Source organism: Nicotiana sylvestris, chromosome 5 (genome assembly GCF_000393655.2).
Source record: "Nicotiana sylvestris chromosome 5, ASM39365v2, whole genome shotgun sequence".
Lineage (NCBI taxonomy): Eukaryota > Viridiplantae > Streptophyta > Magnoliopsida > Solanales > Solanaceae > Nicotiana > Nicotiana sylvestris.
The window spans coordinates 107,642,234-107,655,153 of record NC_091061.1 but is presented as its reverse complement, the minus strand read 5'-3'; the positions used below and the strand labels follow the sequence as shown (position 1 = coordinate 107,655,153).

At 34.1% G+C, this 12,920-nt stretch overlaps 1 protein-coding gene across 1 annotated transcript; it reads right to left on the bottom strand.

The window, feature by feature from the left end:
- Positions 1-11,007: 11,007 nt before the first annotated feature.
- Positions 11,008-11,490, bottom strand: LOC138869125 (secreted RxLR effector protein 161-like). Its single transcript, XM_070146718.1, has one exon. It carries the CDS (start codon positions 11,488-11,490, stop codon positions 11,008-11,010), a length of 483 nt encoding a protein of 160 aa, XP_070002819.1.
- Between the last annotated feature and the right edge of the window lie 1,430 nt (positions 11,491-12,920).

Below are 12,920 nucleotides of genomic sequence, written 5' to 3'. Positions count from 1 at the left end.
TTCAAGTTACGAACTATCTCAATAGTTTAACTTATATGTATATATATTTTATTCACAATAAAATTATATCAATCCATATGCAATCAAACAATTTGACTATTGCACAAGACACATGTATTATGGTTTGAACTCTTCAAATATAATCTTAAAATATTTCGTAAATAAATTTTAGACACAATAAACCACGACTCTGATACCATTGAAGGATTGCGTATAAGTGTTCGTAACACGCAGGGGAAGACAATAACAATCCTAGGCAGATTTTTTCGTGTTTAAAATTTATCTACATGTCAAAGATCGGATCTAAGACGTACCTAGTGAAGAGAGTCTCGTTTCAAATTTTCTTCGATAGTACGAAGACTCTATGCGTATCCACACCGAGACCGATCCTTGCTATTAACTCTTTGATCAACGAAACCCGCGAACAAATTGAACGAAGAATATTGTGTTGAAATTTTTCTCAAAAATCTCAACTCAAAGGTAGAAGAACAAGAAATACTTTTCTTGCAATTGTATTTTCTCTCTTGACTTTGTAATGTATTCTCACTTTCACAAAGTTTTTCTTCTCAAGAATTAATTATTGTAAATTTTCTCCATCACCCTTTATATAGCATCACCTACAAACCCTTTTCCTATTTGGTTGAGGCAATGATTTACTTAGGATAAAAGTTTATTCCAAAAATAACTTTTTGGGATTTTTTTAAACAAAAAATCGGTAACCCATTCTTAATGGGTTTGATTTTGCCGAATTCTACTTGAACTTTCCATGTAGTCGGCATTTTTATGGGATTTACAATCCAATTCCAAATTGGTACTTTATTAATATCTCCTATATATAGATATCAATTAGTATATCATATATATATTTCAACCAAGAGAAATAATTTTCTTTTCTATTCCAAATAGAAATTTCAATTCGTTCACAATATTAATTAATATATGTGATAGCAAAGAATATAATAATATTTTATTTGAACTAATAACTAAATTATTTGACTGCTTAAATTCTTTAGTTTAATTAACAAATAATAAAGTAATTAATCCTTTAGCAAAGATCAGAACACTCGTTAGTGTGCGACTCCATAGGTTCAATACTAAACCGGTAGTAAATTGACCACATCAATATACTAATCAAGGGTGGCGTCTAGCAACACTCCTTAACGACCAGATAGCATGAAGTATACAATTTACTCTCAAGAACCAGTAGAAGAATAATGTAGTAATTCCTTCTGTCCTTATAGCTCCGGATCACCCTAGGATATGGTTCAACTGTCAAATCCTAATAGGCGACCAACTATGTGTTCATGTCAAGTATAATCGACCATTGAATGACCTAAGAAACTCATTTCTTCTTTCATTCAATTGCCCTGGCCAAGGTCTTAATTTGGTCGTTTATAATTCATGACAACATGGAGCTTAAACTCATTATCAAGAGTTGACAGATTCCATCTTGATCAATCACTAATTCTACAAGTATTCAATCGTACCCAATATCCTTTCAACTATCGCCCTAGGGTCATAGGTGTCTAGTATTAAAGCACAACAAATAACTTGTAAATTACTATGACGATCTCAGGTCAAAGGAAACTCTTACATCACATTCTTCAAGAGAATATCCTATTGACAGTTTACGGTAATTCTAACCATTAGGAATTATCTAATGAGTCGGTTCAATGATCATATCTCTATATGCATCATCTATCTATGTGATTTAGTTAATGAGATCAACTAATCTTTATCCCATAAAGACAATCACATAAATATTGATCTAACCGGATTACTAATGTCCAAATTAATAATCTTACGATCAAGAACAAATTTAGATTAAATTGTAAGAGACTTTGCTCTCATTATCATGATCTCTATCACGATGACAAATCTCAAAATTTAATCAAGGACCTTATCAAATTAATGATAATTATAAAAGAATATCAAATGCCATATATTTTATATCAAATGATGTTCACAAAAATATGTTCAAATCATCAAATATGATATTGGATCTAGGGCATATCTACTATATCCCTAACAGGTAAAACTCATTTGAACCATATCTGTGTCAAGTATGGGCTGTATATATGACATGGCTTTAGCCCCAAAATTAGATCATGTGCTTTGATTCTGCATGAGCTTCAGTGGCGAAGCTAAGAGATTCTCCAAGGGTGTTCAAATTTTTTTTTTTAATTTTTTTTTCAAATTATGGGTGTTTAATATGTGTTATATACCTCTAAAACGTAATATGTACCTATATACATAGTAAAAAAATTCAGATTATGAATGTTTAATATGTGTTATATACCTCTAAAACGTAATATATACCTATATACATAGTAAAAAATTTCGACCAAGGGTCAAGTGGCTTCGCCCATGATGAGCTTCAAAGCACTTTGAATCATTTTCCTAGATTTTTCGTATGCATGTCTGGTTAGCTTTGATCGATGTAGAAACAGTAATGCTACAGTTTACTAGTTTCCGTTCCTTGAACCTCTAAGACTATAGAAGACCAGGACAACTACTGAAAGAGCAGAAGCCTTTTCAATGTGTCATGTTGATTAATATTAATCTGGAAACATAACAGTTAGTATCTAATGAAACTAGAATCAGTAAACAATGCAAAACATATACAACACATTAATTGAATTTGTTGAATCCTTTGAGTGACAGCAGTAGATATTGTTAAATTTGCTTGGAATTTGAATAACTTTTGAATTAATTGAATTTAACATTGTCGGGAGGAAATTATACCAATTATTTTGCTTTATTCTTCTACCAACGTTTGCAGCTTTGCTAGCTCAGATTTTGGAAAGTAAGTCATTTTGATTTTAGCAAAATGTTGAGAATCAAACCAGGATCTATCGAAATTCTGATATCACCTGAAACCAGTTCTATTGCCTTTCTTACAATAGTTTGATCAATTATTTTCCTTTTTAATCTAAAATGGAGTTTAGTATATGTAGTATTCTTGCCAAGTAATTTGAACCTCACCTAAGTTTGAACCTTAAGGATGAAGTGTTACCTCATTGAAATCAACAACTTCTCAGTCTTACATTTGTCGCAATGACATCATTTCTTTCCTTCATTAAGAAATTGAGGAAGAGACTTTGCATAATTAAAGAAAACATATTCTCAATCAAAAGCTTCCATACTTCAATCACATGGTGTTTGGTTGATGGATCCTTGCTCCCCAAGCTTGGAATTTAGCCAAAGATGTGTAAAAGTTCGTCCAAGTGCAACTTTTATACTCCTCCAAATATTCCAAATTGAAATTCCAAAAACAGCCTTCAGATTTCCACCCAAGCAGTGTTCAGCACTATCGCCCCAAGCCAGCACAGTTGCGCTTAGGAACTTTTACAAGGCAGCGCTATCGTTGACCATTTTAGTGCGACACACTTTTCTTTTTAGTCTGCCTCTAAAACAATGATATATTTTTATATTTAGAAACAGTTTAACTTTAAACTTTTACTAGTATTAGTACTCGCGCGATGTGCGTACACAAATATCAAATTATAATTTGAGTTATTGGAATTACCTTGAAATTTAAAACTTCCAGATAACATGTTTCTTTTTATTTATATATTTATTTTATATCTGTAACAATACAACTCCTTGATTTAGTACTTGTATTTTATTTTGTGGTCAATATTAAATAATACTAAACATATCACGTTTGTGATATGTCTTGTTTGAACATATTATTTAATAAAATTCTTACTACCACTTTATGTTTCACTGCAAATTCGAATAAGTCTTATCCTTCTACATTTTCACCCAAAACGACTCTTTCTTTAATCTTTGCTTCTAGTTATTGCATTATCTATTACTTAATAATGTTATATTCATGTAATCTTTTATTGCAGTGGTTATAACATTTGTAATATGTTGCAAGGGTTCAAGATAAGTAGGAGGCTAAAGAAAGGAGAAGTTAATCTACAAGTTGAAAATGGTGCAAAAGTTGCGGATGTAGCTGTAGGATCAATTTCTTTAATAATGCCTACGGGTAAAGTACTTATGTTGGATGATTGTTATTACGTTCTTAAATTTGTTTCGAACATAATTTCAGCTTATATGTTAGACAAACGTGGTTTTCGCATTAATATAGGCAATGATATTTGCTCTATTTATTATAGTGATAATTTATATGTGAATGGCTATCTCCAACATGATGTTTATGTCTTACCTAATGTGAATGCTAATTCGATTATGCATGTTTCAAGTCTTAAGAGGAAAAGAGATGATCAAGTAAATCATACATACCTTTGGCATTGTAGGCTTGGTCATATTGGATAGAAAAGAATTAACAAGTTGTACAAGAAAGGGTACCTTGAAAAGTATAATTTTGAATCATATCCAACTTGTGAATCTTGTCTCAAAGAAAAAATGGCCAAATCTCCATTTACTGGAAGTGGAGAAAGAGCTTCTGAATTATTGGGACTAATTCATATAGATATTTGTGGGCCCATAAAAATTCAAGCTAGAGGTGGATATTCTTACTTCATCACCTTCACTGATGATATGTCAAGATATGAATTTGTGTATCTTATGAAACACAAGTCTGAATCTTTGAAATGTTCAAAAGGTTCCGTAGTGAAGTTGAGAAGCAAACTAGTAAAAGTATCAAAGTACTAAGGTCTGATAGAGGTGGAGAATATCTTAGTGAAGATTTTACCAGATATCTCAAAGAGAATGAGATTCCCTCACAGTGGACACCTCCAGGAACACCACAACACAATGATGCGTCTGAAAGGAGAAATCGAACCTTATTAGATATGGTGAGATCTATTATGGGTTTCACTGATCTTCCAATAAATTTATGGGGATATGCTTGGGAAGCAGCAACATACTTACTTAATAAAGTTCTCACTAAGTCAGTCTCTACAACACCATATGAGATATGGAAAGGATGTAAGCCTAACCTTAAACATATTAAAGTTTGGGGTTGTCCAACTTATATTAAGAGACTACAATCTGATAAACTTGACTCAAGATCTGATAAGTGTAGGTTCATTGGGTATCCCAAGGAAACAATGAGATATTATTTCTATCACTCTTCTGACCATAAAGTGTTTGTGGTCAGGGGAGCAACCTTTTTGGAAAGGGAATTTCTTTTAGAAGGAAATTATAATGGAGAAATAGAACATGATGAAGTTCAAGAAACTAATGAATCAACACAATATAAGGATCATGAGACCCAAGTTGAAGAACCTTTATTAGATGTTTTGAAGTTGCCAAGGAAGTTGTCATCTTCAAGGGTTGAGGTTCAAGAACTAAATGAAGTTCAAGAATAGGTTAATAAACCAGTTCCAAACCAAATTGAACAACAACCAAATCCAGCACAAGGTGAACAGGTTGTACAAGCACCTCTTAAAAGGTCTACACGAGAACGTCATATACCAACTAGATTAAATTTATTGGTACAAGATGATGTATCAAATGAGGTTGATCATAATGATGATGACCCTAAGACCTATGAAGAGGCTATACAAAGTTCCGATATGAGAAGTGGCAAAAGGCCATGGAATCCATGAAGGAAAATAAAGTATGGACTTTAGTTGAACCTTCAAAGGATATAAAACCTATAGGTTGTAAATGCGTTTTTAAAAAAATGATTGGAGCAGACGGAAAGGTGGAGACCTACAAAGCCCATCTTGTTGCCAAGGGATATCGTCAGAAAGAAGGAGTCGACTACGACGAGACGTTCTCTCCCGTGGCAATGCTCAAATCTATTCGGATTTTGCTTGCTATAGCAGCATACTATGATTATGAAATATGGCAAATGGATGTGAAAACAGCTTTTCTTAATGGTGAACTAGAAGAGGATGTGTACATGACACAACCTGAAGGTTTCACATCTTGGTCTGATCATAATAAAATTTGCAAGCTAGAAAGATCCATTTATGGACTAAAGTAAGCTTCTCGAAGTTAGAATATTCGCTTTAACAAGACAATTGAAAAGTTCAATTTTATTAGATGCGAAGAAGAACCTTATGTGTACAAAAAGGTTAGTGGGAGCACAATTATATTCTTAGTGTTGTATGTTGATGATATATTCCTCATAGGGAATGACATACCGACATTGCAAACTACCAAGATTTGGCTATCTGAACAGTTCTCCATGAAAGACTTGGGAGAAACAGCTTATATATTAGGAATAAAGATCTATAGAGATAGATCTAGGAAGCTGCTTGGACTTTCCCAGTCTTTGTACATTGATACCATCTTAAAGAGGTATAACATGGATAATTCCAAAAGAGGCTATTGACCGATAGACACTGGAATTACTCTCAGTAGGGAGGATTGTTCTAAAACACCTGAAGAGAGAGAACGCATGAGTAGGATCCCATACACTAGTGCAGTGGGAGCTATCATGTATACCATGACATGTACACGTTCTAATGTGGCTTATGCACTTGGAGTGACTAGCCGATATCAGGCAAATCCTGGTGAGGAACATTGGAAGGTGGTGAAGACCATTCTTAAGTACTTAAGAAGGACTAAAGACCAATTCCTCATCTATGGAGATTCTGAGTTGAAACTTGAAGGTTATACTGATGCAAGTTTCTCTTCAGATAGAGATGATAGCAAATCTATTTCTAGTTATGTATTCACCTTAAATGGCGGTGCAGTGAGTTGGAAAAGTTCCAAACAAGCTACAGTAGATGATTCAGTGACTGAAGTAGAATATAAAGCAGCTAGTGAAGCTACTAAGGAAGCTGTATGGATGAAAAAGTTCTTAACTGAACTTGGTGTGGTTCCTTCGATAGAAGGTACAATTCCATTGTTGTGTGACAACACTGGAGTCATTGCTCAAGCAAAAGAACCAAGATCACACCAAAAATCCAAACACGTTCTGCGAATGTATAACTTGATAAGAGAGATCACTAAACGTGGAGACGTCTAGATTCAAAATGTTTATGGAAAGAAAAATGCTCCAGACCCATTCACTAAAGCTCTTGGTGCAAAAGAGTTTGACAAGTGCAAGTAGAAATTGGGAATGAAGTACAAGAGCGATTGGCTCTAGTGCAAGTGGGAGATTGTTAGGGATATAGTAGATACGCCCTATATCCAATATCATATTTGATGATTTGAACATATTTTTGTGAACGTCATTGGATATAAAATATATGGTATTTCTTTTATCATTATTATTAATTGTTTGATTAATTTGATAAGGTCCTTGATTAAATTTTGAGATTTGTCATCATGATAGAGATCATAATAATGAGAGCAAAGTCTCTTGCAATTTAATCTAAATTTGTTCTTGATCGAAGGATTATTAATTTGGACATTAGTAATCCGGTTAGATCAATATGTGATTGTCTTTATGGGATAATGATTAGTTGATCTCATTAACTAAATCACATAGATAGATGATGCATATAGAGATATGATCATTGAACCGACTCATTGGATAATTCCTAATGGTTAGAATTACCATAAACTGTCAATAGGATATTCTCTTGAAGAATGTGATGTAAGAGTTTCCTTTGACCTGAGATCGTCATATTAATTAACAAGTTATTTGTTGTGCTTTAATACTAGACACTTATGACCCTAGGGCGATAGTTGAAAGGATATTGGGTACGATTGGATACTTGTAGAATTAGTGATTGATCAAGATGTAATCTGTCAACTCTTGGTAATGAGTTTAAGCTCCATGTTATCATGAATTATAAACGACCAAATTAAGACCTTGGCCAGGGCAATTGAATGAAAGAAAAAATGAGCTTATTAGGTCATTCAATGGTCGATTATACTTGACATGAACGCATAGTTGGTCGCCTATTAGGATTTGACAGTTGAACCATATCCTAGGGTGATCTGGAGCTATAAGGACAGAAGGAATTACTACATTATTCTTCTACTGGTTCTTGAGAGTAAATTGTATACTTCATGCTATCTGGTCGTTAAGGAGTGTTGCTAGACGCCACCCTTGATTAGTATATTGATGTGGTTAATTTACTACCGGTTTAGTATTGAACCTATGAGGTCGCACACTAACGAGTGTTCTGATCTTTGCTAAAGGATTAATTACTTTATTATTTGTTAATTAAATAAAAGAATTTAATCAGTCAAATAATTTAGTTATTAGTTCAAATGAAATATTATTTTATTCTTTGCTAGCACATAGATTATAATTAATATTGTGAACAAATTAAAATTTCTATTTGGAATAGAAAAGAAAATTATTTCTCTTGATTGAAATATATATATGATATATATTTAATAGTCATAATTGATATCTATATATAGGAGATATTAATAAAGTATCCAATTTGGAATTGGATTGTAAATCCCATAAGAGATGCTCACTACATGGAAAGTCCAAGTAGAATTCGGCAAAATCAAACCCATTAAGAATGGGTTACCGATTTTTCATTTAGAAAAATCCCAAAAAGTTATTTTTGGAATAAATTTTTACCCTAAGTAAATCATTACCTCAACCAAATAGGAAAAGGGTTTGTAGGTGATGCTATATAAAGGGTGATGGAGAAAATTTACAATAATTAAATCTTGAGAAGAAAAATACTTTGTGAAAGTAAGAATAAAATACAAAGTCAAGAGAGAAAATACAATTGCAAGAAAAGTGTTTCTTGTTCTTCAACCTTTGAGTTGAGATTTTTGAGAAAAATTTCAAAACAATATTCTTCGTTCAATTTGTTCGTGGGTTTTGTTGATCAAAGAGTTGATAGCAAGGATCGGTCTCGGTGTGGATACGCATAGAGTCTTCACACTATCGAAGAAAATTTGAAACGAGACTCTCTTCACTAGGTACGTCTTAGATCCGATCTTTGACATGTAAATAAATTTTAAACACGAAAAGATCTGTCTAGGATTGTTATTGTCATCCGCTGCGTAAGTGTTACGAACACCTATACGCAATACTTCGTTACCAAATGCCAAAAGTAAGATAAAGAAGTTAATTACAAATTACTCATTTAATATCTGTTTGACTAGGATACCACGGCAATCACTTCCATGTCAGCCATTCTAATAACATATATTCAGGTAGGTAGAGGTCCATAGAAAGAGTTGTTTTCGCTAGAATGAAAGAACAATCTGATGAAAACAACAACGACCCCCGGCAAGCAAGCAAGAGTCACCAAATGAAACTTTTTTGAGATAAGTGTATCATACCAGTGCTTGTCTTCTGACAATCCATCAAATTCTTCAATTACAGTTTTTATCACAGCATCTAGAAGCTTCTTATACCGAATATCAACATCTGTTGCATTCACCCCTTGCATTCCAGCTTCTCATATGTACTTTATTACCATTTCTGCCTCAACAGAACCACTTGGACTATTCAACGCAATGCTTTCATCGTACTTGTTAGAAACAACTGCCGATGAATCAGTTAGCATACCCACAGCATCTGATGACGGAGGAGTTTATGGAATCAACAAGAAATCCTGCAAGGAATAGGTTCCAATAATAACATCTGGAATACTCAGGGAAATGACAAAGTGATCAACTTTCGAAAACATGAAAATTAATTGATCAATAGATCTCACAGTTGAAACATGGATCTTAATAATGGTGATGCAAATAGCTATAAAGCCGTATAAATCACAGAAAATTGTGAGAAATTATGAACAGATTTTGAGAAAACGAGTGGATTCTAAATTTTAAGCAAATTGCATGCTTCTACTTCAACCAATACACACAGAAGCACACACTATACTAGTGAAAACGGATCTCCCAACCCAAACATGTATTTACGTAATTCTGGTTCCAATGTGGTTAAAGATGAAACTGAAAAAGTTACTGAGGAAATCGGAGACAATGAGTGGATGTAAAGTTACTAATGAAAAAGCATGCATTCACTTTAATAGTTTAATACACGCACATTCTATCTCCACCGCTGAAAACAAATCTCACAACCAAAACAAGCATCAACTGTAATTCTAATATAGTAACGATAAAAGCACTTCAAGTCACAAAAATCAGAGAAATTACAGACGAATTGGAGATAGCTAGTGGATGTGTTGTAGAAAATGTTAGGGAAAAATAATACTCCCTCTGTTTCATATCAGACGAGGTACTTTCTTTTTCAGTCTGTTCCAAAACAAATGACACATTTCTAAATTTGGAAATAATTCAACTTTAAACTCTTTTATTTTACTCATTTACCCTTAATGAGATATTTTTATAGCCACACAAATATCATGGCCCCACAAATCTTTTACCCCTTAAGCTTTTAAGACCACAAGTTTTAAAAGTCTTCTTCTTTTTCTTAAACTCCGTGCCGAGTCAAACTACCTAATCTAATATGAAACGGAGGGAGTATATAATATCCCGCCGGGAATAATATCCACGATAAATAACAATAATACAAGAGAGTAACAAAGACATCAAATTTTTTAACGGGGTAAAATACAATACCCGAGCGAAGCAATATTACCACTATAATATTACAACTTAGTAGTGCCAAGAGACTACTACAATTTCAAATGAAATAACACTCTTTATTTTAAACACATCACTACAATATTACCCACACTCACTATTTATCTTACAAACTACAATATGTGGATTAATATCTCTAACTTTAGTTGCTTCTCTCTTGTTTTGGTGTGTCCGAAATGAGGAACGAGGGCCTCTATTTATAGCATGAAGAGTTGATAACTTAACCAATCAAAATTGATTGGTATCTCACAACTTCAACCAATTTTCCAATTTGCATATCTTGCAAATTGGTTCCACCGCCCAACCACAAATCCATCCAATCAACATTTTTCTCTTTTTTATTTTATTTTATTTTATTTATTTGGCTATGCCCCACAAATCTCTCCCTTAATTTTAATTTTTCTTTTTCATTCCAAGATTCAACCTCAATCTCTGGAAATCTTCAAGCCTGGGAGGCTTTGTGAAGATATCTGCAACTTGATCATGAGACTTCACATATTTGAGGTGGACTTCCTTCTTGGAAATGCATTCTCTGATGAAGTGATACCTTGTATCTATATGCTTGCTTCGATCATGATACACAGGATTCTTTGCGAGTGCCTATGCAGATTTGTTATCAATACAAATCTCTGCAGCTTCAATTTGTGGTAAATTGAGCTCCTTCAATAATCTTCTTAACCAAATAGCATGACAGGTACATGATGTTGCTGCTATATATTCGACTTCACAAGTCGAGAGAGTAACAATGGATTGTTTCTTTGAACTCCAAGAAATAACAGAATCACCCAAGAAAAATACAAAACCAGTTGTACTTTTTCTATCATCAATATCTCCGGCATAATCACTATCACAAAATCCCATAAGATTGAAATCGTTAGAAGAAGAATAAAATAATCCAAAGTCAATCGTATCTTTTAGGTAACGAAGAATTCTTCTAGTGACTTTCAAATAAGTGGAGGTAGGAGCTTCCATGAAGCGGCTTACCACCCCAACTGCAAAGAGTATATCTGGCCTGGTACAAGTCAAGCACCTCAAACTTCCCACAAGACTTTTGAAAAATGTGGGATCCACTTTCTCCTTCATCAAACTTGGATAATTTTGTCCCACTCTCCATCGGCGTGTTTACGGGGTTGCAATCGAGCATGTTGAACTTCTTCAATATCTCTATTGTATAACTTTCTTGAGAGATAAAAATTCCATCCACCATCTGCTTCATTTCTAGGCCCAAGTAGTATGACATGAGCCCTATGTACGTCATCTCGAACTCGTGGGACATATCTTTCTTAAAAGTTTCAAACAAACTTGGGTTATTACCAGTGAAAATAAGATCATCAACATAAAGACAAACAAGCAAGATATCTCCATTAGTATGAACTTTAAGGTAAAGAGCGTATTCATGGAGACAACGAGTAAACCCATTTTCTTGAAAATACTTGTCGATGTAACTATTCCATGCCTGTGGGGCTTACTTCAGCCCATATAAAGCTTTGTTCAACTTCAACACTTTATCTTCATGGTTTTTAACCACGAAGCCCAATGGTTGTTCCACATAGACTTCTTATTCAAGATAGCCAGTCAAGAAAGATGACTTGACGTCTAGTTGATGGATCTTCCACTTCATTTGCGCCGCCAAAGAGATCAGCAAACGTATTGTCTCCATGCGGGCAACATGTGCATAGACTTCTTCATAGTCAATGTCTTGCCTTTTCTTGTAGCCTTTAGCCACAATTCGTGCCTTGTATCTCTCCACATCTCCATTAGCATTCTTCTTTGTCTTGTATACCCATTTCACTTCAATTGCTCGATGACCCTTGGGAAGAGTTGTTAACTCCCAAGTATTGTTCTTCTCTATTGACTCAATCTCCTCCTCCATGGCTTGTCTCCACTTTTTATTTGTAACAACTTCATTAAAGTTCATTGGTTCACTTTCAGCAAAGAGACAACATAAAAAATCAAAATTAGTAACTTCTTCTGTGTCCTCATAGAGCTCTTGAACTTATCCTTTGCAGATGTTCATTCGAACTTTCTTGAGAAGAGGGAGATACAATATTGGTTGGAGAAGGAAGTGGAGTTGTATCCTGCACAGGTTCCACGGTCTCTGGTTCTTCTTCATCACCAAAGTATGGAAGAAAATCATATGAAGTTTCTTCCTGAGCTTCCCAATCCCATGCCAATTCTTCATCAAATTCAACATCGCGACTTACCACCACCTTGCCACTACTTGGGTTGCATAATTTGTAGTTTTTTGAACTCGTATCATAACCAACAAATACATGCTTGACACTTCGATCGTCAAGCTTTTCTCTCCCTTGATGTGGCACATGAGCATACGCTATGCTCCCAAATATTCTCAAGTGCTGGACACTTGTTTTTCTTCCACTCCATGCTTCTTGAGGGGTTTGATCTCTAACATTCTTTGTTGGAGACCTGTTGTTTAAATAAACTGCACAAGAAACAGCTTCAACCCAAAATTCCTTGGGCATACTTTTAGCTTTCAACATACATCTAGCCAT

Excerpts from the sequence above, each read along its gene's own strand:
- LOC138869125 (XM_070146718.1), bottom strand. The coding sequence starts at position 11,490 with ATGAAGGAGAAAGTGGATCCCACATTTTTCAAAAGTCTTGTGGGAAGT.